Raw genomic sequence first — 27047 nt, forward strand, 5'->3', positions numbered from 1 at the left:
ATACATACATCCAGTTACAGGGGCTGGGGATAATAGTGTGCCTGTATATGGCTGTAGAGGCCAACTTCAGGTGCCTCTGTGGTGGTTGGGACTGGCACAGGGGCCAGAACTGGATAAGAATTATTTACCATAAGATTCCATGCAGGTATAATTTTATCAAAATGGACTCTACTATCATGTATAACTAAAAAGAATCTCCTGCCCAAATTCACTTACCATGATACTGCCTCCAAATATTTCCTTTCCATGAGTCTGAAATGATATCTTTTTGATGAAACATTTCCTAGGTTCCTTAGTCAAAAAGGATTTTTCTCTCCTTGAAGTTCTCAGAGCACTTTGTTTATATATGTCTTATGGTACATGTCACCTAACTGTATGATTTACTTTTTATTTATTTATTTTTCATTTTAGGGCAGAGCTCAGGACCTATATATTTTTATTCTGGGAATCATATAGCACAGTACTCTGTACACAGGGAGAAAACAGTAAAAGCAGGGAGTATATTTTATATAAAGTATGAAAAAATAAGTACATTTCTGTTATCTTGAATCCACTTAGATTTATTATTCTGGTTTCTGAGTAATTTGATATTATATCAGCTCACATATACTGATAAGTGAAAGTACCACACCACATTCAGAGGCATAAATAAACGGTACTCATTATTAAACAGAAATTGATAGGTAGCCAGAGATTCAGCTTCCCAGGTCCCCTGGACATAGTCTTGGCAATACACATCAGGTTTCCCTAGAGCCAAGACAAGCTGAGTATGAGCTGGCCCTGGGGAGAACACATGGGGAAAAAAGGCAGGTTAGGCAAGTGCTGAATATATCATCCTGCCGGGTTCCTGTCTTCTTGCTTTGCAGCTTCAATACCTACCATGCAGTCTAAGCAAGGATGCTGCATGGGTCTCTAGGGAGTATGATAATCTGCAGACCAGTTTTCTTTCCCACGATCAGTATAAATGTCTGAAGAATCTTCCAGTCTCAGAGTATAAGGACAGATAGACTTTGGTCAGTGGATGGAGATACCAAGAAAGATTGACTGATTCCTGAAGAAAACTCCCAAAATGATGAGGAAGGACATGGGGAAATGGATGCAGGTACCATTCTTGAACATCAGAAAGGGTATTTAGGGGAATAACATGGGAAATGAAGATTCAGTACATCCATACTCAAAATTGGGAGATTTGGGAAGATCTGAATCTTTTGGGTGTTAGGGGCATGAGGGACATTGTTATGGTTTGGATGTGAGGTGTCCCCCAAAAGCTCATGTGTGAGACAATGCAAGAAGGTTCAGAGGAGAAATGATTGGGTTGTAAGAGTCTTAACCCAATCGGTGCTTTAATCTCCTAATAGGGATTAAATGAGTGGTAACTGAAATGGCAGGGTGTGACTGGAGGAGATTGGATTGGGCGTGGCTTTGGGGTATATATTTTGTATCTGGAGAGTGGATACTCTGTCTTTATCTCTCTGCTTCTTGATCACCATGTGAGCTGCTTCCTTCTGCTGCACTCTCCTGCCATGATGTCCAGCATCACCTTGACTCCTGAGGAATGGAGCCAGCCTTCTATGGACTAAGACCTCTGAAACTGTGAGCCCTCAAATAAACTTTTTATCCTCTATAATTGTGCTGGTTAGATTCTTTTAGTTGCAGCAGCAGAATAACTGACTAACAGATATGTTTCTTGTTGTAGAAGACATCAGTCAATGTTTTCCCCCTTTAGGACAAATGCATTAAGGACTGCAAAAAAAGAAGTCCTAGATCATAATGAAAAATTTCTTTTCTGGGATGCCATAGAGATCTCAAAGCTTAATGCTTTTGCTTCTACAACAAGGACAGTAAAAAGAGTTGATTTTGCATTTCTACATGCTTTAAACTAAAGAATATTAAAGATACTTTTTTTTTTGAAGGAAATGGGCGTGCTTGCTTGAATAATAAAAATATTTCATTAAAGAGTTAATTAGGAAGAAGGCATAAGAGATCTGCAACTTGGAAATTGTTACAGATGCTGTAATCCTATTCTCTCACAAATTTGGGTCACTTTGTCCCCCAGAATATAACAGGAAAAGTGCAAAAAGGGAATGAATGACTGTGTTTATGAGTACACAAGAGTGAAAACATACAGTCAAGTAAACATGAATAAATATAGTTTAACGCAATAACAGCTAATGCTTATAGAGAATAACTATGAATTAAGTCCTATGTTAAATGATCTCCATGAACCATCACATTCAATTCTCACAAGACAGTTCAGTAAGACATTATTGTAATTGTTCCCATTTTATAGGAGAGGAATGGAAATACATCTTTTTAAGTAATCTGCTCAGTATGATATAGCAACTACGTGATGTAAATAACACTGAAGCCTTGTTCTGACTCTGAAGTCAGTGCTCTTCTGTGCAGAGGTGGGTATAAGGTCAATTGTGGCTGAGGAGGGAGTTGTGCATTATTAACACACAATCTAATGAGTAATAATCTCTGTATTGGTGATGACTTCTAATGAGGTTAGGTAATGGGAAAAACTAGTCACTCTCTGATACCAGGCAAGTTTCTTTTTTCCATCAAATGCTTTTGGCTACAGATTAAAAAACTAGGCCGGGGCTCCTTATTAGTCAATTTCCTCAGTAGTGTATTAGTCACTTTCCTCAGAAAGTGTAGATTGGAGGTTGAGATTAAAGGGCAATCTTCTCCTACCCAGCAAAAAGTGCTGAGCCATGCTAATGCATGCAACTATGGAAAGGAGATAGTGGTGCCAATAATATGTATTTCACCACTTCATCCTTCAGCCTCTTGCCAAGAGATATGGCCAGAAGATCTCTAGCTAGGGGGCACAACAGAGTGAACTCTGAATGGTCTACCGCCTTCTCTGTGCAAAGAGAACAACGCGTGATGGACAGGAGTTTGGCAAAACTAGTGAGGAATGTTTTAAAGGCAGGATTTGATTAAAGGCTTTAAGGATAAGTGAGTTCTGTAATAAAATTAATTGATAAGATATTTGAGCTAGCTCACGAAAAATGCTGATCTTCCAGCTTTACGAGATCCACTTGTCCTTGTGCTGCGCTCATGTGCTCTCCTGCCCCTCTTCATCTCTTTGGATCTCAGCCAGAGATAACACTGGGTATTTTAGAAAGAGTGACCTATCAAGTTAGTGGAGATCAGGGCTCAGACCTAACTTTCATCAAAGTATCCTGGAAATGCAAGCTCCAATTGTGTCAAAGATGCGTGATAGATATGTGCCTTGCCGGTAGAGAGCCAGGTGATCTCTCTCCTGATTTTGACTCCCTATGGATATCAAAGTTGCAAGGGATTCATTAATTTACTTGATAATACATATTCAATTAATATACATGTATTTGCCAATCACTGTTCTAGCAATTGGGTCATGAAGGACTGTGTAGAAAATTGAGTGCAGTAGGGAGAAATTTCCATGCCGGAGGGGAGTGTGCTTGGAAAGCAAATGTTGCTGGGTCACATGACCTGGTTTTTGTAGATGTGGAATTTTCCAATAGTTATTGTAATTTAAAAATTTCTTCAGACTCCAATTTGAAGAAATTGGGCTGGAGCAAAACACTAAAATGGAGGGATCCCAGAAATACTAAACTTTTGGAACATTTTCTTTTCCAAAGCTTACCTCCATGTTTTATTTCAGGTAGAAATAAATATTTGTTTGGTAAGTTCCTAATTAAATAAAGAAATGGAATTAACATGGAAGAAACAAATGGGTCTATCTTCATTAAAAAAGAAACAAAGAATGATGTGAATGTTGACATTCCAGTCATTGTCAATAGGTAAGTTATAATCACTGATTGGAAATGTATTTTAATTCAGAGAAACTTCTATTAAAACAAAATAACTTTGATGGAAACATTTACATCTCCTTTTTGCAAAAGAGTCTCTGTAACAGAAATTATTTAATGAGTCTGATTAACAAGAAGACAGAACTGCTAACTTATTTTTGTCTTTCATCTGATGCCATAGACATCTTCATTTTCATGGTGTTACTATAGAAGACTCCAGTATCTCCAAGTGCTGTCAGTCATGCAGCAGATGAACATCACTCTGGTCAGTGAGTTCATCCTGGTGGGCTTCCCCACTGCCCCAGGGATGCAGCTCCTGCTCTTCTTCTTCTTCCTCCTGGTCTACTTGTTGGTGGTAGCAGAGAATCTTGTTATCATGCTCACTGTTTGGGTCACAGTCTCCCTTCATAAGCCCATGTACTATTTCCTGAGTAGCATGTCATTCCTGGAGGTCTGGTATGTCTCCGTCACAGTCCCCAAGATGCTGGATGGATTCCTCCTGCAGAGACGGCGCATCTCCTTCACAGGTTGCATGACCCAGCTCTACTTCTTTATCTCTCTAGCCTGCACAGAGTGTGTGCTTCTAGCAGCCATGGCCTATGACCGCTATGTGGCCATCTGCCACCCTCTGCGATATCCAGTCATCATGACCACAGGTTATTGTGTGCAGCTGGTGGTTTTCTCCTATATGACTGGCTTCATGATCACTGTGATCAAGGTCTATTTCATTTCACATGTCACCTTCTGTGGCTCCAATGTCATGAACCACTTTTTCTGTGATATCTCACCAATCCTCAAACTGGCATGCAAAGACATGTCCACAGCTGAGTTAGTGGACTTTGCTTTGGCAATTGTCATTCTTGTTTTTCCTCTCATCACCACTGTCCTCTCCTATATCTACATTGTGTCCACCATTTTGCGTATACCCTCCACCCAGGGAAGGAAGAAGGCCTTCTCCACTTGTGCATCCCACCTCACTGTAGTCATAATTTATTATACAGCCATGATATTCATGTATGTCCGACCCAGAGCTATTGCATCATTTAATTCCAACAAACTAATCTCAGCTGTGTATGCAGTCCTCACACCCATGCTAAATCCTTTCATCTACTGTCTAAGGAACCAGGAAGTCAAGAATGCTATAAAAAAGACCTTGTGGGGAGGCCAGTGCCTCCTGCTCAGCTGATCTCTGCTGCCCCGAGGAGGAGACAGTGTTTCGTGCAGGATGTTGTTTCCATGACATTTGTCATGGTCCTGTTTATTACTAGCACTCTTCCACAACCTGGATTCCTAAAGAAATTTCTGCATGAGAAAAGTAAAAAGGAAAAATTCTAGAAGAAACAGGAGAAAATGTAGGAAATAGTTCATAACATTTGTCACTCTAACCATGGATTATTATTTATAAACAATGAGATATTTATAAGTGCCTTGAATTATACAGGTATGATACATATTTAGTGTTCGTAAGCCATTGTTCTTAGCACTTTAATCATAATAAACCATTTTATTCTCATAATATTTTATGAGTTAATTATTGTCATTACAAATTAGGAAAATGAAGAACATAGATGGTAAATAATTTGTTCAGGATTGGAACCTAATTACTATCTACGTCATTATTTGAGCCCAGGAAGTCTGACTCTAGAATCCACTGTTTTAGGTTCTTTCTTCCTCTCTCTCTCTCTCTCTCTCTCTCTCTCTTTCTCCTTCCCTCCCTTTCAAGATTCTGACAGTGACTCTGGAGGGAAGTTAGCTAACAAACGTTGATTTGTTGAAGGACAAAGCAGTCTAGTGGTTAAGATATGATGTGGTGATAACTGATAATGGTATGGTGATAGTGCTGGTTTTGATCACTTCAATTGATATTAATAATAATATTTATCATTTTATGACTCTCTTCCAATGTTAACTTCCTTCTAGGGCTATTACAAGTCATTCCTCATTACAGAGGTCAGAGCAATAGTTTCACAAGAGATGAAATAATTGATATTCCTGTCATTTTTGCAGTTGATTATATATCTCTTAAGACTCTTTTTTTTTGAGTTCTTGAATTCTTTTGGTTTTCCAGGGTGTATCATGCCACCACCAACAAACTAATGGGGTGTTGTTACTTTAATGTAGGTTTGAGCTGAAACTCTTAATACACCATTATAATATAGATGCTACCTACAGATTAATGAAAAACAAATACAAAATTTCCTAAGACCAAATGAGTGTTAGATATCATTGAGACATCTGCTAACTAGGTAAGGAACTGTACTATACCAGAATTCTATAAATTTCATTAAATTGAGACTAAGTATAGAAGAAATAATCAGGAAGAGCTATTCTAACTATATATCCCTACCATTTCATGTGTGATGCCAATATTATTTGTCCATTTTTATCTAAGTTACCCTCAAAGTTATTCAACACACCTTGGCTAATTTCTTATATATTGTGCTTATTATGTTATTCTATACTTAAGAATTCTCAATATGATTTAAATACAAAATACTCTTTGGTTATTATTATAATAGCTGTTTTGGAATAATTCTATTATCCATAAACTTCAATAATATCTTATTTCTCCCCACCTCCACCAAGTAAACCTTGTATTTTACTTATCCTAAACATGAGACATTCATTCTGATATTATTCACCTAAAAGTATTCAATAGCGACAATGAACCAATTATTGCTGTGCTCATTCATTCATTTATTGAATATTTCTTATGTCTCCTGTCCATGCCATGTTGTGGTAATGGTGTTTGTGGTTGCATTGGGTTATCAATGATGAAACAGCATTGATATGAATAATAATATTGGTGATTTTATAAGCCTTTTCCAATTTTACCTTCATTCTAAGACCATTACCATGATACTCTGTGGGGCTAAAATGGTGAACAAAGCAAAACATGTAGACATAAATTATTCCCTTGAATAGTTCAGAGGTGAATAACGACAAGAGCACAAGTATACTGTGTGCTGTGTGATGATGCAAATATAGGTACTGTGGCAGCAAATGGTAGGTGGATGGCCAAGTGATCAGAGAGAATGTTCCAGCATAAGTAGCATTTAGGCTAATGTGTTAGTTGGGTGTGAAATGCTGGATAGCAGTGAGAATTGGAGTTGTGGGGAGAGGAAAGGTCAAGAGTCAAGAGAGATAGTAACAAACTCAAACAATTAAAAGATGATTAGTACATTTTGAACTTAAACTGAAACAAGGAAGAAAGGGATCACACGGAGAAGAAAATTCATCCTTACCAATTGAAATATTGCAGTATTAAAATTTTCTCATAAAACATATGGATATATAATAAGTTCTATAATGGTAGTTTTAGTTTCTGCAAATACGAAATCCTCAGCTTGTAGTGCTCCTACCAGATGAACAGGAGTCACTGACAAAGTGGAGCAGAACAAGGTGAGTTGATTAAATATTCAGCTGTAGCACCTTTTCACTCTGAATGACAATTATCAGTTTATGTGTTTGATTTTACCACTATATTGTGAGCTTCTGTAGAGTAGGAACTAAACTTATTCATCTTTGTATCTACAATATCTGCCCCAGTGCATGATATTACAGGCTTTGTACTAGTTATTACTACTTTGCACTCCTGACTCTGTTTTTACTCCCTGTATACCCCATCTCCAAGGAGGTGAGAGGAACTGATCATGGGACCTCTGGCTTCCAATTTGGTTGGGCCAGGTGGAAGCACCAGCAGGAAATTAGAGGATGCAAACAGAGAATGTAAATTTCTTTCCTGGCTGGCTTGTGTGACTCCAGTAATGGCTGCAACTCCTGTAACACAGGCACTCCTGTCCCAGCTGCAGCTGTCGCTGGGTTTCTGCTCTGCTGGTCCTTATGTGGCTCAATATCCCTGACTGGTTGTCTTCATTTTGTCCAACTTCTGCAGATGGTTATAACATTTAATTCTACTCAAAAATTTCATCAGAGATTGTTTTCTGTTTCTTTCTGGGATCCTGACTGATAAGGAATCCAACAATTATTAGTCAGATTGAAATAAATCATTGTGGGGATACTCAGAATGACCATGCTGCTTTAAAAACTCACTTTTACATTTTGAAATCAATAACATGGTATGAACTAACCTCATTTTCTCTTTAAGTGGAATATAGGTCAGAACTTGAAATACCATTTCGTTCTACATTTAATTTTTCCATAATTTCTACTTTTCTTCCACCCACATGATGCCACTGTCAAATTGAAATTTTGAGATGTCTAAGCTAACACAATCAGAAAATTTAAACTCAGGTGTTAAATATATTGAGGCTGCCTATTTTGCATTTATTGTAGACCTCCAGTAGGAAGCATTTTGTTTCTCCAGAATGAGTTTAAGTTTGCTGAGAACAGGAGGAGTTCTCTGTGCTCTTCTTCTCTTGCCAGAGTAAATCAGGCTGTATTTTAAGAACTGTGGAAGAATTTCTTCCACGCCCCTTCCCAAGTGCTGCTGATTCACTCAAGGATGTTCACAATCTTCTAACAATTAACCGATATTGATTTTTAAAACTACCCCGTTGGGTACTGGTTAAGGGGAAAATATGAGGAAAGTAGATGAGTTTGTAGACAAATGTTTAGTTTAAAACTCTGATGTGACCAGTTGTTAACTCTGTGTCTTTTATGGATTATTAGAGTTTCAGTTTCCTTATCTGTAAAATGTGTGCCATAATATCTACATTCAAAAGCTGATACGGAAATTAAAAGAGAATGGATATATGTGAAAGCATCTGGCACACTGCTTGACACATACTCTTAATAATAATTTGACTAAGTACAAGATGAGTAGGATTGTTCACAACACTTTAAAAATCAAGTCCAAGCTCCTCCATGATCTCTCCTGGTTTTTTGTTTGTTTGTATTTCGTTTTCCCTCGGTTTCCAGATTGTATTGATTCTATCCTGAAATCTATCAAGAAGCAAGGATTTCTGGCTGTGCTTAACTCCTGTTCAAAGTGACAGTGTCTTGGTTATAACACTCTTCCAAACTCGTCCTTGTACTGATAAGGATTCAAATGCACACATTATTTCTTATTCTACATTATAAATTTCTTTTGTTATCTGTTTATGACTCAGTTTCTAAAAATGACCTCCACTTATTATATATTCAGTGGTCAATATTTTTAAATGATTTCTTGTTTTAATATATGTAATGCTTTTAGTCTATAGTCACAGTAATGACACCTTTAAAACCTCCTGGCATATCCAGAAGCTGTTCTTTCCAGTACTTTCAAGTGTTAGTTCTGTGGCTAAGACAAATATCACAGATTAGCTCTTTTTTTCCTTGGTGGGGGTGCTGGGGATCGAACCCAGGGCCTTGTGCTTACAAGGCAAAGCCCTCTACCGACTGAGCTATCTCCCCAGCCCCTAGATTAGCTCTTAATATTCGTTTCAATACTTTCTCACATGCCAAGGCCAGAAAGCTTAAAACTATAGGGCTGAGGCTGTCTGATGCCTTAAGCTGAGATTCTTTGGATTTTTATATTTAAAATTTTATTTTTATAAATGGTAATTGTGTATATTTATGGAGTACAGTGTGATATTTTCATATATATTTAAAATGTGGAATGATTGAGCAGGCTAATTAACAACTCAAACACCTTACCTACTTATCATTTTTGTGTGGTTGAATACATTTCAAATCTACTCTTTTAGCAATATTGAAATATATAATGTATCATTTTTCTTATAGTCACCATGTAGATTACTAAAACGTTTATCCGCCTATATAGCCATTAGAAAGGGGGAAATTCTGTCATTTGTGACAACACAGATGAAAGTAGGGGACATTATGCTCCCTGAAATAAGTCAGGTGCAGGAAGACAAATGCCACATATCTCACTCGTGTGTGGACTCTATGTGAGTAAGACTTTGAGTCCCTCACAAGTTGTAGGCAGAGAAAGGCAGGGTATGGGCATCCATTTAGCTGACGTGGATGATGGCAGAAGTCCTGAAGCCAGTAGCTTCTGATTCATCAGCCCTCCTGCAGCAATAGGAGCTTTTTCTATTGTGGCAGAGACAGGTGATTCTGATGCTGACCGTTGTCTCAGGGGCTCAGCCTCAAGCATTTCTTCCAGTCCTCTCAAAAAATTGATAAGAACCAAATTCCCTTTCTGCTTAAAGCTAACTAGAGAGGATTTCACTATATAATACATCACCCTAAGAAAATTGTTAATTGTTCTGAATCCTTATTTTCTTGTTTGTAAACTGGGAAATTGTAATAACAGTCTGCAGAGTTGTTGAAAGGGTTAAATTAGATAACTTGAGTGGAGCCTTTACAATGGGGCAGGCACACATCTTACTGATGTAGTCTGTTTTCTGTAAATAGCTTCTCTCTCTCTCTTTTTAACTGTAAACAAATGGGATACATGTTGTTTCTCTGTTTGTACATGGAGTAAAGGCATACCATTTGTGTAATCATAAACTTACATAGGGTAATGTTGTTTGATTCATTCTGTTACTTTTTCTCTTCCCCCCCACCCCTCCCACCCCTCTTTTCCCTCTATACAGTCCTTCCTTCTTTCATTCTTGCCCCCCTCCCTAACCCTAACCCTAACACTAACCTTTCCCAACCCCCATTATGTGTCATCATCCACTTATCAGGGAGATCATTTGTCCTTTGGTTTTTTTTTTTAGATTGGCTTATCTCACTTAGCATGATATTCTCCAATTTCATCCATTTGCCTGCAAATGCCATAATTTTATCATTCTTTATGGCTGAGTATTATTCCATTGTATGTATATATATATATATATCACAGTTTCTTTATCCATTCATCAGTTGAAGGACATCTAGGTTGGTTCCACAGTCTGGCTATTGTGAATTGAGCAGTAAATAGTTTCTCTTATGTAGCCATAGATGTCATTATGGCCTTACCCATGACAGTCTCAAATCTTTCAAACATTTACAGAAAAATTTAAGGTAAACAAATTACATGTTACAATAATTCAAAAGTTTCCATCTTGAGAGATTGAATGGGTAGTTCTACTAGTCCCTGAAGTATCTGGAATATCCTAGAGTTGCAGTGTTTCAGTTATTAACCAAAATAACCATGTTAATAAACTATGAATATTAAGAAGCACACTTGGAACAATATTTTATAAATCCCTACATTAGACAAATGATGAAAATAGCTATAGTAATAACTATGTTTTTGAGTTGCATTTTATGGTTATTTTACCTACTTTGAGTAAAGGCTATTAATTTAATGAATGAATTGTTATACTATTTATAGTTGTTTTTATAAAATCATTCATAAATCAAGAATATTATTGTTCTCACTCAGGAATTTTAGTGAAGAAAATATTTTTACATGAAAGCTGTGAAGATGGCACCAAAATTCTCTTCATCAACTTATTTGTGTTTGTTGCTCTTTAATAAAATAACATTTAACAAAGAACTGAAAAAAAATCTCCAAATAGTGCACAATAACCTTCAGCTACTGCTACCTCACTTCTTGTTTACAAAGAGAGTTCTATGCAGGGGAAATGTGGGCACAGACATTTTGTCTCACTTTAGACCTGTGTTCTCCCTATCCTGACTGGTGACCAGGCCTGGCCCAGCTCTCAGATACAAGATCATTTCTTCTTCCACTGACCTAATTCCCAGGCCTTGCAAAGCCCAAGTAGTCTCCCCATCCTTTTCCTCTGACCCTCAGTCTAATCTTGACCTGCAAAATCTTACCATTCTGTCAGTAAAGGAACATGGAAAAATTAAGTTGGGGAAATAGAAGATTGCCATTTAGTTTAGAGCAGAAATACTATCAGCTGCTTTGTGTGTGTGTGTGTGTGTGTGTGTGTGTGTGTGTGTTGTCTTCTTCTCTGCTTTAGATTATGTCTTTTTTTCTTTGTAGATCTCTTAGAATGAATGGTTCTCCTTTTAAATCTCTTCCTCAGGTTAATGATTATTCATATAATGTAAAAAAATCCAAAAGGAAGAGACAAGAAAAGTGTCCTTAAAAGATAAAAGATACAAAATTAAACTAGGTACAAAACGGAATTTTAAAATTTGCTTTACCCACTAATGCTTGATTTCTATCCTATGTACAATTATATACGTTTTTTACTTGGGTGGAGGGAGTGGAGAGAAAGCTCTGCTCTTGTGAGCTTTGTATGCTCTGTCAACACTGTAAAATCACTTTTCTGTGTTTTAATCCTCTCCCCAGCATCCCCTCTATATAACATCATATCTTAAAGAAGCAGACCAGTCATAATAAATTTTTCCCCAGAAAGAGAGGAAGTAAAAAAAAATAAGAATTAGGATCGGACACCAAGCTGATTTGCCATGATCCTGTTGCTGCTGTTCTTCTCCCTCTCTTTACCTGAAAACCATCTTGCATTTTTCTTTGTTGACCTATGGAGATCATTAGGGAAATTTCCCTAACTTCTTTGTCATCATTGCTCACAGCACTTGTGAATCAGATCCCCAAGGATGTGCCTTTAAAAAAACAGTCATCTCTGTTGAGCACCTAGATCCATCCAGCTCCAGGGTCTGTCTGAGTGAGACCATGGGAAAGGTCAACATAGAGAGTTAGCCCTTTGCAGAGGAAAGACCAAGAATGAGAACAAGAGCCAGCAAGATTGAGAGTGAGAGGACCGGAAAGAGACACAGTGAACGGATCAGAGAGAGAAATCACTTGTAAACAGAAAGCTCTCTCCCATCTTTATCTCTTATCCGACAGGGACACCCAACAGGCCCAGAAGTAAACTATGAACTTTGGATTTAAAATTCTTGACACATACAAATTGAGATGATGTTACATTTTCTTTGAATTGATAAGAGAATATTTTTTATTCCCATACAATCTTTGTGGACCCTAGAGTCTTTCCTGGGTGAGAAGAATTAAAGCTGTGGAACTCTTGAGCTTGATAGAGAAGCATTTTCCCAGGATTTATGTTAGGCTATTGCAAAGCCTCTATTTCCTTTCTCCATTTCCTTTGTCACCTCTCTGTAACTCCTTTCAGGTGGAGAAGCAAAGACTCACGGTGTGATTGATGTAGGGCATGTTCTTCAGGACACCTGTCCTCAGATCTGACCCCCATACAACTGAACCAAGATCTCCAAGCCAGATGCAACCATGATGACCTACTCCAGCAGATTCCTAAAGAGAAATAAACGGCATGCAGTTTGGTGAGACATCCGATCTTAATTAAGCCCCACAAATTATTTGCTCATCAAGTGCCAAACATATATCAGAAACTGTACTAGATATTAGAAACAAAAACAAATCACAAGCAGGATAAAAATGTATTTTCATGGTGTCCACAGATCTAACAGTAGTGACAGGTAAACATAATGATGTGTGTGATGTATGATGTTATAAGGTCCAAACTGTTATAAAACTAGAGATGGTACCAAAAAAGAGTTGGGGTAATAGGCAGGAGTGGGTGATAGGACTTGGTATTTAGGGCTGGTTTGTTAGGATGAAATTTGAATAGGCACTTGCCAGGTGGCAAGATTAGAAAAAATTTCAGGTAAATGATGAAGTGTGTGTAACTATAGTCTCAAAGTGACTGCTGCCCAGAAGAACTACAACTTCTTTAGTGTGACTCATGCTTGGACTGAGTATCTGACAAAGGAAGAAGGTTAGATATAGACAAATGTGGGCATCAGATCATGAAAGACTCACTCTACAATGCAAGGAACAGGCTTGCAGTAAGCAGCCACTGATGGCTTCAGATCTGAGGGACATATGTTCATAGTTGTGTTTTAGCCCACCTGGCTGAAAACAATCCTCCCTTTATTTGTGAACTCCCCTTATTCTTATCTGGCCTCTCTTTTTGGGCTTTATGAAGAATTTTTTTTTATTGGATAATTTTTAGTAAACTCATCACATACCTCTTTCAGGTAAGATTGTATTCCATGTTTATTTTGATCATCATTTTATCCCTACAGGTCTGGTCCCTGAAAGACATTTATTAAATATTCACAGATTGAATAAGTCCTTCCACTTACTTTGTGCCTTGGAGCCAGCTATTTAATTAATCTGAGCTTCACTTTGCTTATCTGTCGTATGCGGAGAAAAAAGTCTCCCTCGCAGGACAATGTAAGAAGCAAATGAGGTGACATACATTTAACTCTGGAGCAGTTTCTGGCCCAGAGTAAACAATCAGTCAGAGGAGACGATGTGAGTCATGGAGTGTCTCAGACACCGCAGTGTGACTTGCCTGCTCAGCAGCTGCCATCTCCATAATGTCCCTCAGCTCTCTGAGGGCAGACTGCACTGTGCTGCAGAGGCACAGGGGCGAATATGAGAGGAAGGGGGTAATCTGGCCAGAGAATCCTAAGGAAACTTACCAGGTGGCAGTGCCAATGACAAGCCTGTACTGTGAAGAGAAGGCCAGCTTACTTTCTCTTTTTCTTGAGAAAATCTGCTTTTCATCGATAGCATCTTCTGAGTAGCTCAAATCAGTTCTATTTCTCGGACTCAGCAGATGAGTGTGCTTCTCTGAATGAGCTTACACTCTACTCCTAATAATGACTTTCAGAGCTAAGTAATGGTTAGAGTACTTGTAGTCGGTGACTGGACCAGAAATCAATGTACAGAGCAGTGGGTTATGTACATTCAGACTTCAGGCACATATGAGGTTTCAACCAGGGGTGAATGAAGATCACCACAAATATTAGGAGGCCTTGAACATATAGACTTGGAGGCAAGTTGCTCATGAAAAACAACTAGATTTTAGGAACTTCAGACTGCTCATAAAAATTAAAAAAATTCAGAGGTGGAAAGTTTGGACAAAAAAGAAAGTTTGAAAAAAAAAGTTGCTTTCATTATAAGGGTCAAGATGAACCATCAGGAGGATGAACAAAATGGGAAAGAACTGATGATGGATACATAATATTATTTGAGATACAAGTTGGGAGTGTGGCTGAGAGAAGAGAGAGAAATGAGAAGTAATATTTAAAGGAGGATTGTTGCACAGTAGAAAAGGTATAGAATTTGGAGACAAATAGTCTTATAATTCATCTCTGCCACTTTTTGTTTGTGTGAATTTAGCCAAATTATTTATCTAATTATCTGTAACATGGGACCAATAATAACTCCCTTATTAGATTGTTGTGAGAGTTAAGTAACCTAGTATCTGGAAGGGGCCTCGTTCACATTCTGCCATATGAGAGATACCCAGTAAATGATGAATATGATCGGTATGATTGGAGACTGTGCAAGTTGAGGGACAGCAAAGGTAAAGAGGGGGAGTGGAGCTGTAGGCTGAGTAGGAACACTGAGTGAGTGTTCAGCAAGGAGAGAGCATGGGGCAGGTCCTGATGGCCCTCCTCATGTACCCAGAACAGTGGGCTGCAGGCAGAGATCAAGGTAATGGGTACAGCAACACCATCCTAGTAGCCTTCTCAAGGTTTCAAGAATAATGTACATGTATGATTACATGAATGGCATGAATCTACATCGTGTACAACCATAGAAACAAAATGATGAACCCCATTTGTGTATAATGAATCAAAATGCAGTCTGTAAAAAATTAAAAGATGAATTAAAAAATTTTAAAAAATAAAATTAAATTAATGGAAAAAAAAGTAAAAGGAGCTCAGGGTAAAAGTAAAGAAAATGTAAATGGGACTTGTCTCATTTTTCACATGTAACTACGGCGACAAGAGATAATCTGTCAGATGCTATAGAACTCAGTGTGTTAGAAAGGGGGAGAGATTAGTAGCAGGAAAAAGTGCAAAGTAAGAGAGCTAGTCACACATCACCTCACCTTCTAGCCTGATCTCTGTCCATCTATGCTCTCTCTTCCAAATCTCTGTCATACTTCATTCAGTCCAAATGGTTTGGAGAAGGCTTTCTGGGTTCACTAGACAGAAATGATTAGTCTCTATCTGGATTCTCACCATATTCAATAGTCTATTGTAATGTCTATTACAGTATATTACATTCTTTATTGCCTGTCTGTCTCCCTTGAGAGGCAGCTCTAGACTAGTCATTCGTTCTGGTGTTTTAAGTGACTAGTACTACCTGGCCATAGTAGGGTTAAAAGTGTGGAGGGAATAGGCCAGAAAATGGGAAATTGACATATTTTAAATGGGAAAAACCTGGGATATTTTGAAAGGCAGCAGCAGTAGAAAGTAAGCAGAAGAAAAAGGAAGAGAGGCTTAGCAGATGGTACAGTGTCCTGAAACAGACATGAAGATATGATCAGTGGGGAATAATATGATTATTTTTAGGAAGAGATGATTGATCGCCCAATATTTGGGAATGATTCAGATAAGAATAACTTGTCATCAGGAAGTTATTTTAAGAATTCTTAAATAGCTCAACTGCTGAAAACCTTCCAAAGTCACCCCAATCCTCTCAAAGAAACCAACATGATTACTGCAGCTCAGAAGCACAATGATGACCCATCCTCTTCTTCCTGGCCTCTTGCTTCTGGACCCCATTTCTCTCCTCCACTACTTCTGCTCCAATTGTTCTCAGTTCCTTGTTGTTTCTCACATTGTGCATCACCTGAAATACATATTTCTTTTATCTGGAAAGTTCTTCCTTCAGCGAATTCGATGGATAGTGCCTTCTCCTTTTTCATGCCGCTGCTCAGTGATGCCTGTCCTTGCCCTTCTATTTAGAATATCAACCTGCTGCCAGCACCTGCAACAATCTTCCTTACCTTGGTCTATTGATTTCCTCCTCAGAGCTTAACAATGCCTAATTTATATCTATTTTATTTCCTGTTTATTGCTTGTATCTCTTTTCTAGATGTAACTACTTAGGATCAGGGTTTTCTGTTTTTTTTTTTTTTTTTTTTGCTGTGTTTGTCTATTTTATTAACTGAGTTATCCCAGACATCCAGAACAGTGCTTTTGTCACATAGGGGTGCTCATTAAATAATTGTAAAAATAATGAATTTAATATGCAGAAAGAGATGGGATATCTGATAAATCAGTTTCCGGAGAAATGAGAACTAGAGCGGAAGTGAGAATTGGTCTTAGATAAGAAGAACAGAAAAAGCAAAGACATGAGAGGGTGAACACGTAAGATTTGGTATGGGATGTTGAATAAATTAATACCTGGTAGCCTTGTTCGTTTTTGTAAAATAGGAGGTGAAACTGTCTTCTGTGAATTGGAGCAGGAAGTGGGACTTCACGTTGGAGATCAGAGGCAAGGATCTGTGGGAGAAGTGGAGAGTGAGGTGACTGAAAACCATTGAAGGACAGCCAGCCACTGTCTGTGGTCCAGCTAAGCCCTGTGTGACACACCAACCTGCTTCCAAGAACCACTTGGACCTTCCCTACATGGTTCTTTGATTGAAATATTTATATGAAATACATTTTATCTTAGTCATAACAAATTGTGGTTGTATCATTTGTCTTCTTGTGTGATGTTTTTTCCCCAGCAGGGCTCAGCTGTCCAGGTGCAGATAAGAAGAAAGCCCTATTGCTTGTTTTTGGAGTCCACTGGTGTAGGAATTACTACATCCTTCCTTCAGTGGGCTACCTAGGCATGTATCCATCTTGTGGCTATATGACATTGGACTATAGTGGCTTGCTTAAATGTTTATCTCTATCCCATGATTTTGAACAGAGGAATCTATTTAATCTTTATATATTTCAATATCCAGCATGAGGCCAGACTTCAAATAATTATTCAGTAGATCTTCATTGTAACTACTAATAACTCTATACATTTTTGTATTCAAGATTGGCTGATTTTTTTGGGGGGTTATAATATAACCCCTTCTCACTAGTAAGTGAATTGGTTTAAATGATGTCAGATTTGCTTCAGATTATAAAGTTAGTAAGTGAGAAATGGACTAGAATTTAGGTCTTCAATTATTGTTCCAGTGTAATGTACTTCCTTTAATGCTTAAGTACACTCTTGAATATTGGGATTTCCTTTTTCCATGTTTCTTGTTATGCTGCTTTTATGTCTCTATGATTCTTTAAAGATCAGACATGAGTAAATGTGAACTCAGGTATAAAATTCCTTTACAACCTTATTCTGTAATTGTTTGGATTTGATCTATGTGCTGCTTCCTTACTGCTTTACACCTCTTGGGCAAAATTTGTTTCCCTGAGAGAGTTGTTAAAATTAATTAAAGGAGAATTCTTCTTAGTGGAGAAACAAATCAAACTTGAATTCATTTCACTGTGTTCAACTTTCCAATTCATTAAACCAACTACCTTATTGGTGATCTGAGGTTTTTTTAGGTCAGAAAGTACGTATAAATCAGAAATAATTTTTGAACACTTGAGAAATTCCACATTTTATTCTTCTTTCCAGTTCTCTGTATTCTGCATTTTCTTTTCCACATCACCTCTATTGGTCTTCTTGAAATATATTTCTCTTTTTAGTTTCATTTCATTTATAATTTTAAGCCAACATATATTTCTACCTAAATTTCAATTTCTCCTTTGCTCCCATTGAGCCCTGGAAGCTCAGTACCCTTCTGTGTACTTACACATCTTAAGTCCTCTCATTGCTAAGGCAACTCCTTAAATGGAACTTTTCTTCCAGCAGTGTATATAGTAGGAAGTTTCAGAGTCAAGGAGCAGAAAGAATTCATCAAGTAAGACTTTTTAAATATAAAATTTGAGCATTTTTTAAAATGCGTTTAGCTTTAATTTTCCTGTGTTATCCTTAGCTTTTTGTACTGCACATGTATTGGTAACCTTAGACCAACATTGATTGGATGGTCATTAGAGTTTCTTTTTTTTTTTTTAATTAAAATCTTTTTTATTTTTACAGACTGCATTTTGATTCATTGTACACAAATGGGGTACAACTTTTCATTTCTATGGTTGTACACAATGTTGATTCACACCATTCATGTAATCATTCATATACATAGGGTAATATTGTCTGTTTCATTCTACTATCTTTCTATCCCCCACCCCCTCCCATCCCATTTTCCTCTACACCACCCAGAGTTCCTTTGTTCTTCTCTTCCCCCGCCACCCCCCTCATTATATATTGTCATGCACTTATCAGAGAACACATTAGGCCTTTGGTTTTTTGGGCTTGGCCTATTTCACTTAGCGTGATATTTTCCAACTTCATCCATTTACCAGCAAATGCCATAATTTTATTCTTCTTTAAGGCTGAGTAATATTCCATTGTGTATATATACCACAGTTTCTTTATCTATTCATCAATTGAAGGGCATCTAGGTTGGTTCTAGCTATTATGAATTGAGCTGCTGTGAACATTGATGTGATTGCATCACTGAAGTATGCTGATTTTGGCTATTCTGGGTCTTTTGTTCTTCCAGATGAATTTCATGATTGCTTTTTCTGTTTCTATGAGAAATATCATAGGGATTTTAATTGGAATTGCATTATATCTGTATAGCACCTTTGGAAGTATGGTCATTTTGATAATATTCATTCTGCCTATCGAAGAACATGGGAGATCTTTCCATCTTCTAAGGTCTTCTTCAATTCCTTTCTTTAATGGTCTGTAGTTTTCATTTTAGAGGTCTTTCACCTCTTTGGTTAGATTGATTCCCAAGTATTTTTTTTTTTTGAGTCTACTGTGAACAGAGTTGTTTTCCTCATTTCCCTTTTAGATGTTTCATCAATTATATATAAAAATGCTTTAGATTTATGTGTGTTGATTTTATATCCTGCTATTTTGCTGAATTCATTTATTAGGTCTATAAGTTTTCTGGTAGAGTATTTTGGATCCTCTAAATATAGAATCATGTCATCAGCAAAGAGTTACAGCTTGAGTTCCTCTTTTCCTATTCATATCCCTTTAATTTCTTTAGTCTGTCTAATTGCTCTGGCTAGTATTTCAAGGACAATGTTGAATAAAAGTGGTAAAAGAGGGCATTCCTGTCTTGTTCCAGTTTTTAAAGGGAATTCTTTCACTTCTTCTCCATTAATAATAATGCTGGCTGTGGGCTTAGCATAATTAGTTTTACAATGTTGAGGTATGTTCCTACTATCCCTATTTTTTCGGGTGTTTGGAGCATGAAGGGGTGTTGTAGTTTGTCGAATGCTTTCTCTGTGTCAATTGAAATAACCATATGATTCTTAACCTTCATTGATGTGATGAATTACATTTATTGATTTCTGGATGTTGAACCAACCTTGCATTCTCAGAATGAACCCCACTTGGTGCTGCACTACCTTCTTAATATGTTTTTGGATACCGTTTGCCAGGGTTTTGTTAAGGGTTTTTGCATCTATATTTATCAAAGATATTGGTCTAAAATTTCTTTCCTTGGTGTGCCTTTGTCTGGTTTAGGTATGAGGGTGATATTAACTTCATAAGAATGAGTTCAGTAGGGATCCCCCCTTTTCTATTTCCTGGAATACTTTGAGAAGTATTGGAATGAGTTCTTCTTTGAAGATCTTGTAGAACTCAGCTGAGAATCCATCTGGTCCTGGGTTTTTCTTGGTTGGTAGGCTTTTGATGGCTTCTTCTATTTCATTGCTTGATATTGATCTGTTTAAATTGTGTATGTCCTCCTGGTTCATTTTGGGAGGATCATATGTCTCTAGAAATTTGTCGATGTCTTCAGTATTTTCTATTTTTTTGGAGTATAGATTTTCAAAGTAGCTTCTCATTACATTATGTACTTCAGTGGTGTCTGTCATGATATTTCCTTTTTCATTGTGAATTTTAGTAATTAGAGTTTTCTCTCTCCTTCTTTTTGTTAGTGTGGCTAAGGGTAATTAGAGTTTTCTCTCTCCTTCTTTTTGTTAGTGTGGCTAAGGGTTTGTCTATTTTGTTTACTTTCTCAAAGAACCAACTTTTTGTTTTGTCAATTTGTTTTAGTTGTTTCTTTTGTTTCAATTTCATTGATTTCAGCTCTGATTTTAATTATTTCCTGTCTTCTACTACTTTTGGTGTTTTTCTCTTCTTCTTTTTCTAGGACTTTGAGCTGTAATGTTAGGTCATTGAGCCAGTTTTGAAAGAAGACAGGTGAATTACACAAATTAGGAAGGAAATATGAACTAAGACATGTGACTCATGCACTTGTATATATTGTAGTCCCCCCTTATATGTGATTTTGCTTTCTGTGCTTTAGTTACCTATGGTCAACCACAGTTCACTGAAACCCAAGAATATTAATGGAAAATTCCAGAAACAAATAGTTCATAAGTTTTAAATTGCATGTGTTTTTCTGTATCATGATAAAATCTTATACTGTCATGCTCTGTACTGCTTGGGACATGAACCCCTTTAACATATCCACACTGTACATACTACCCACCTCCATTAATACTTAATAGTTATCTCTTTATCATATTTACTGTTGTGATGCTAATATTCAAGTAATCCTTATTTTAGATAATTATGACCCCAAAGTAAAAAACTAGTGATACAGGCAATTATGATATGCTAAACAGAAACCATAAAGTACTTCCTTTGACAATATGGAAGTTAATTAATAAGGAAAGAAGAAAACATCACCAAGGATACTAAGATCTATAATATAGTAAGAAATTTTGAGAAAGAGACCACATTCAAATTTTTTTGAAAAATTATTTTATTTTTTTAAATTTATTATTGTTTTTATTTTTACAGACTGCCTTTTGATTCATTGTACACAAATGGGGTACAACTTTTCATTTCTATGGTCGTGCAAGGTGTAGATTCATACCATTTGTGTAATCATACGTGTACATAGGGTAATGATGTCTGTCTCATTCCACCATCTTTCATACCCCTGCCCCCACCTCCCTCTCATTTCCCTTTATGTAATCTAAAGTTCCTCCTTTCTTCTCTTACTCCCCATCCCCCACCCCCATTATATATCATCATTCACTTATCAGGAAAAACATCCGGCCTTTGGTTTTTTGGGATTGACTTATTTCACTTAGCATGATATTCACCAGTTCCATCCATTTATCTGCAAATGTCATAATATTATTCTTCTTTATGACTGAATAACATTCCACTGTGTATATATACCACAGTTTCTTTAACCATTCATCTGTTGAAGGGCATCTAGGTTGGTTCCACAATCTAGCTACTGTGAATTGAGATGCTATAAATATTGACGTGGCTGCTTTACTGTATGTAGTATGCTAACTTTAAGTCCTTTGGGTATAAACTGAGAAGTGGGATAACTGGGTCAAAAGGTGGGTCTATTCCAAGTTTTCTGAGAAATCTCTACACTGCTTTCCAGAGGGGCTGCACCAATTTGCAACTCCACCAGCAATGTATGAGTGTGCCTTTTTCCCCACATCCATGCCAACATTAATAATGCTTGTGTTCTTGATAATAGTCATTCTAATTGGAGTTAGATGAAATCTTAGAGTTGTTTTAATTTGCATTTCTCTAATTACTAGAGATGTTGAACACTTTTTCATATATTTATGAATCACCTATATATCTTCTTCTGTAAATTTTCTAATAATTTCAATTTTTTTAATTTTTACAGGCTGAATTTTGATTCATTGTGCAAAAATGGGGTACAACTTTTTGTTTCTATGGTTGTGCACTATGTAGATTCACACCATTCAAGTAATCATACACATACATAGGATAATGACGTCTGTCTCAATAACCATCTTTCATATTCCTGCCCCCTCACCCTGTAATTTCCCTCTTTTTATTCACCAAATTGTTATAATATTTGTTTTATTATTATCTATCATTATTGATCTCTTACTGTATATTAATTTATTAATTATAAATTAAACTTTATCATGGATATACACAAATAGAAAAAATAGAATATAAAGAGGTTGGTACTATATATGGTTTCAGGCATCTACTGTGAATTTGGAATGTATCCCCTTTGGATAAGTAGGGGGACTACTGGAATTATTATATATGCAGATACACATATATTAAATGTTTACAGCAGTAATGTATGTACATATACAAATGTGTGTGTATATATAATAGTTATATATATAACATTTTTTATTACTAGGGGTCTTACAATGTCGAAATGTGTTTTTTATGTAAGACATTAATATTGTAACTTATACACAATTGCATGTGCTATACTGTTAGATGATTGCCAACACAGTAGGTTTGTTAATGCCAGAACCTCCTCAAACAAGCAAATAGTACATAGTGTTTAATCATTCTAAAAGACCTTTATTCATTCCATTTTTTAAAAACCATGGCCCTAAATATATGCAGAGATTCACTGATAGAGTATTCATAAGACACATCTGAGGAATAGGCCAGATTCAAGTATTCTTGTGACCAGCCTTTTTTTTTTTTTTTTCTTTTTTTTGACTTTTTCAGTCGATTTGTTGCTTTTATTTTTTCCAGGTTTTAAACTTCCCAGCTTCTCTGTCCAGCCATCTGGACCATCCTTGGCATTGATTTCAACCATTATAATCTCCTACCTTCAAGCTGCCTCTGAAATCTGGGAATATAAGGACTAAGTAAGAATTTTCTCCTAGTACTACCTGAAGTCCTCTTTCTGACCCAGATCCTAAGGTCTAAATCCTGAGTCTGACTTGTTAATTCTGATTTGACATTCTTTGCTTTGCATTCTTTGTTCTCAGGTATTTGACTTTGATTTTCTGGAGAATTTGTGACTTTTTTGTTTCCTAAATCCTAGGGCTAGATGATGGCTCTAAAGTTTAAAGTATCTGTAGTCTGAGGGCCCCTTGCTGCCAATGCAGATCCTACTCTTCGGTTTGGTGTTATTATCAATTAATCTTTGTCTTTGGATGATCTAGCTATGTGGAAGGGAAACATCACTGATATTAGTGAATTCATCCTGGTGGGATTCCCTACTGCCCCTTGGCTGCAGATTTTGCTCTTCTTCCTTTTCCTCATCACTTACCTCTTTGTACTGTTGGAGAATTTGATCATCATTCTCACTGTATGGGTCACTGGGTCTCTGCACAAGCCCATGTACTATTTTCTGGGCACCATGTCCTTTCTGGAGGCCTGGTATATATCTGTCACAGTCCCCAAGATGCTGGTTGGATTCCTACTTCGCCCCAATACCATCTCCTTCTTGGGATGCATGACTCAGCTCTATTTCTTCATCTCACTTGCCTGCACTGAATGTGTGCTTTTGGCTGCCATGGCCTATGACCGTTACGTGGCCATTTGTTGGCCTCTTCGCTATCCAGTCATGATGACCACAGAGTTTTGTGTTCAACTGACCATTAGTTCCTGGGTGAGTGGCTTCACCATCTCCATGGCAAAGGTGTACTTTATCTCCCGAGTTGCATTCTGTGGCAATAATATCTTGAACCACTTTTTCTGTGATGTGTCACCTATCCTCAAACTAGCCTGCATGGACTTATCTATGGCTGAGAGGGTAGACTTTGTGCTAGCCATCATTATCCTTGTGTTTCCTCTCTCCGCTACTGTCCTTTCTTATGCCTTCATTGTCTCTACCATCCTGCACATACCCTCGGCCACGGGGCAGCGGAAGGCCTTCTCCACCTGTGCATCTCACCTTACAGTGGTGGTCATCTTCTACACCGCAGTGATTTTCATGTATGTCCGACCTCGGGCCATTGCTTCATTCAACTCTAACAAATTGATCTCAGCCATATACGCAGTCTTCACCCCCATGCTTAACCCTATCATCTACTGCCTGAGGAACAAGGAGGTCAAGGATGCCATCAGAAAAACCATCGCAAGTGGCTGAGCCCTTGAGAGATTCTCTTTGCTGAAGAGAACATCATTCATCATTTGCTTTAACCACAAAAAGCACCTTCATTAGAGGAGAGTCTACGATTTTAAACACACTGATTTAACCAGAGATCAAAGAAAATTCCTTTCTGTTAAGTCTTTGTTAAATGCTTCCTTTTATAAGGCAGTAGATGAAGTAGTTAAAACTCTGAGATATTTATTAGTAAAAGAGTTGTGATTTTATTGTTTATGAAGAACATGTTAAGAAGTAATCGATTATTACCTGTTTTCAGAATTTCATTGTTGAGGTTATTCCATTTTTAATTATTTATTTTAAAAATTCTCTTGCTCTTGGAAGAAGTGAAAAAGAGTGCTTTTAGTTGTATAAAATGTGATGGGTATGGTCTGTTCATTGCTTTGAAGAGGGCTGAGATCTGGCTATTTTATAGTTAATAATATGTCATCATTTTATTTGTTTTTAAAATTTAATCAAATGAATGGCAAGCTTTCTGTAGGTTCTATTTGAAATAGTATAAAGAAGGATATGCATTAATTGTCATGGCATAGAGAAACAAATATATATATATATCATGTGATATGTATATAATTTTATGCTTTAAATGCCTTTTTACTGTTGGAAGTTCTACATATAATATTTTGGATGGAATCAGGGCCAAACTTCAGGAAAACTAGTGACTGTTCATTAAATTCCATTCCTTTTCAAGTAAAGGAAGCACTGGTATGGACAAGAGACCAAATGCTTTTGCTTAGATGGTACTTGGTCTAGATATGAAGAATTTTTCCAAGTTTCCCAGAATATCTACCTTTCTTTCAATTTTGAGAAGGTAGATGTGAGATCCTCAAAGTAGCATTGTTAGGTAGTAGCTAGCAATGAGCAGTGAAATGCATGGGCAAGGTCTCAGGTTTATGTTAAATTATTCTTAAGACTTTTTTAAAGTTACTACCAAGGCAGATGAGTACATACTTTGTAGCAGATTACCTGTGGAAAAGCATTGGCACACAAACCTTAAGGATAAACAAAAATAAAAGAGATAATGGGGTTGGTGAGATAGGTGGAGGGTGGCGTGGAGTGGGGGATGCCTCAAGAAAGAAGGATTTATAGGACTGATTCTTGACAGGAATCATAAAGGTCAAGATAAAACTAGAAGTTATGGTGCCAAGTATCTCCTACTAGCTGAGAAGGGGGTGTTCTTTAGTGGCACAGGCACACTAAGGTAACTTTTGAATGGTTACTGAACCCAAAGCCCACATTAACATGGGATTGACTTGTAGATGAAACTCCCCTAAATAGGATGGCCACCATGACCATTCTGGAGAGGACCAAAAAAAGGCCAAAAACTCCACTGCTCAACATGAAAGAGGATTTGAATATCTGCTTGGCAAAGAATACAGAAGGTGGTCTCCAGTTCTCCTGGCAAATGTTGAAAAGTAATAAATTTGGAGACAGCGTTGTCTCCTGTGTCATTCTCTTTTCGGGGATGACCCTCTCTCTTGTGAGAGTGTTCTCTGCTTAAGCCTTACTTTGCTTTTGCTTTATGTTCACCTCACTTCGATTGTACTGTCACTTACAATAAAGTTCTCTTGCATGGATTTTGGTGTCTGACTTTAAATTTTCTTTTGTCAGAACACAAGAACCAAGGTTTGGAATTCCAGCTCCCTGCTTTCCTGTGACAGTATATGCTTTCATTTAGTCATTATAAAATGGTAGAAGAGAGATGTATTTTGTCTGGGTCAGTAGGAAAACTGAATAAATCGATTAATGAAATATGATCTTCTAAAGTTTTAAGAATGATAAACTTACTATTTTACTCCACCACTTTGGAGAACATGTCTGATGTGTTAATTAGTTTAAATGTTTAAATGTTTAATTGACTTACACACCATCTATGTTTCATTTTTACTTTATTTACCTTGTTGTTACATGTCCTTCCCATTTTGTATTTGTTTTTATACAATGCCAGATAAGATTGTTTTATTTTACATTTATATAGATTATGATGCTTTGCAAACCATGGTAATTTCCAATTTATTTATACTTTTTAGCTTCACTATTTCTTATACCTTATACCTTCACTATTTCAACCTACACTTAAGATCTATTAATATTTGCTTTCTATATACAGTTGCTCCAAAGTTGGGTATATTCATATTTTTAGTTGTTTTCTTTTTTCTTTTTTAATTTGTTTTAGATATGCATGACAGTAGAGCACATTTTGACATATACATACATGGAGTACAACCCATTCCAATTAGGATCCCGTTCTTGTGGTTGTACATAATATGAAGTTACACTGGTATGATTTCTTATTGAATGGACACCTTTAACATCATATAATAACTCTGTGTGCCATTTTACATTTTTGTTTAAAGGGTTATTTTGTTAAATAGTGAAGTAGTTGATAGTTAAATGGTTAATTAGTTACCCCTGCTATCTTTTGGTTTCAATTTTCATGGAATATGTTTTTCTATTCCTTCACTTTCAATCGATGTGTGTCCTTAAAATTGAAGTGAGTTAGTTATAGTCAGGTTATATGGTAAGGTCTTGTTTTGTTTTGACCATTTAGCTACTCTGTGTCTTTTCATTGAGGAATTTAATCTATTTACATTGAAAATGAGTCTTAATAGATGAGGACTTTCTTGTGTCATTTGTACATTTGTCTGGTTGTTCTACAGATCCTTATTTTTCTGCTGACTTCCATTGTCAT

The 27047-nt window shown here is 36.9% G+C and overlaps 3 protein-coding genes across 9 annotated transcripts in view; 2 read left to right on the forward strand and 1 right to left on the reverse strand.

Moving 5' to 3' along the window:
* Positions 1-1470: 1470 nt before the first annotated feature.
* On the forward strand, positions 1471-27020 carry LOC306640978 (olfactory receptor 6B9-like). 7 transcript variants are annotated; one of them, XR_013757976.1, is made up of 5 exons: positions 1471-1593; positions 2291-2408; positions 3653-3791; positions 22993-23108; positions 25615-27020. XR_013757976.1 is itself a non-coding variant. In XM_079105751.1 (2 exons), exon 2 carries the CDS (start codon positions 4042-4044, stop codon positions 4984-4986), a length of 945 nt encoding a protein of 314 aa, XP_078961877.1. In that variant the 5' UTR covers positions 1477-1593; positions 3653-4041; the 3' UTR covers positions 4987-7422. The 7 variants fall into 7 exon arrangements, 2 of the variants coding, with proteins under 2 accessions (XP_078961877.1, XP_078961876.1); XR_013757977.1 differs by having other exon boundaries at positions 25634-27020; XR_013757978.1 differs by lacking the exons at positions 22993-23108; positions 25615-27020 and adding exons at positions 16848-16939; positions 17144-17362.
* Positions 12114-27047, reverse strand: part of LOC306640996 (uncharacterized protein) — a 57598-nt gene continuing 42664 nt past the window's right edge. Inside the window, exons 2-3 of the mRNA XM_079105770.1 lie at positions 16818-16916; positions 12114-12897 (exon numbers count right to left, since the gene is read on the reverse strand). Coding sequence (XP_078961896.1) covers positions 12757-12897; positions 16818-16916 — 240 coding nt within the window. The 3' untranslated portion in view covers positions 12114-12756. The remainder of the gene's footprint in view (positions 12898-16817; positions 16917-27047) is intronic.
* LOC306640987 (olfactory receptor 6B9) lies at positions 23289-24711 on the forward strand. The gene has a single exon (XM_079105760.1). It carries the CDS (start codon positions 23411-23413, stop codon positions 24335-24337), a length of 927 nt encoding a protein of 308 aa, XP_078961886.1. The 5' UTR covers positions 23289-23410; the 3' UTR covers positions 24338-24711.

This window comes from Sciurus vulgaris (genome assembly GCF_902686455.1).
Source record: "Sciurus vulgaris genome assembly, chromosome: 11".
Lineage (NCBI taxonomy): Eukaryota > Metazoa > Chordata > Mammalia > Rodentia > Sciuridae > Sciurus > Sciurus vulgaris.

Bases quoted from the DNA above. Each gene is read 5' to 3' on its own strand.
- LOC306640978 (XM_079105751.1), top strand. From the start codon at position 4,042: ATGCAGCAGATGAACATCACTCTGGTCAGTGAGTTCATCCTGGTGGGC.
- LOC306640987 (XM_079105760.1), top strand. From the start codon at position 23,411: ATGTGGAAGGGAAACATCACTGATATTAGTGAATTCATCCTGGTGGGA.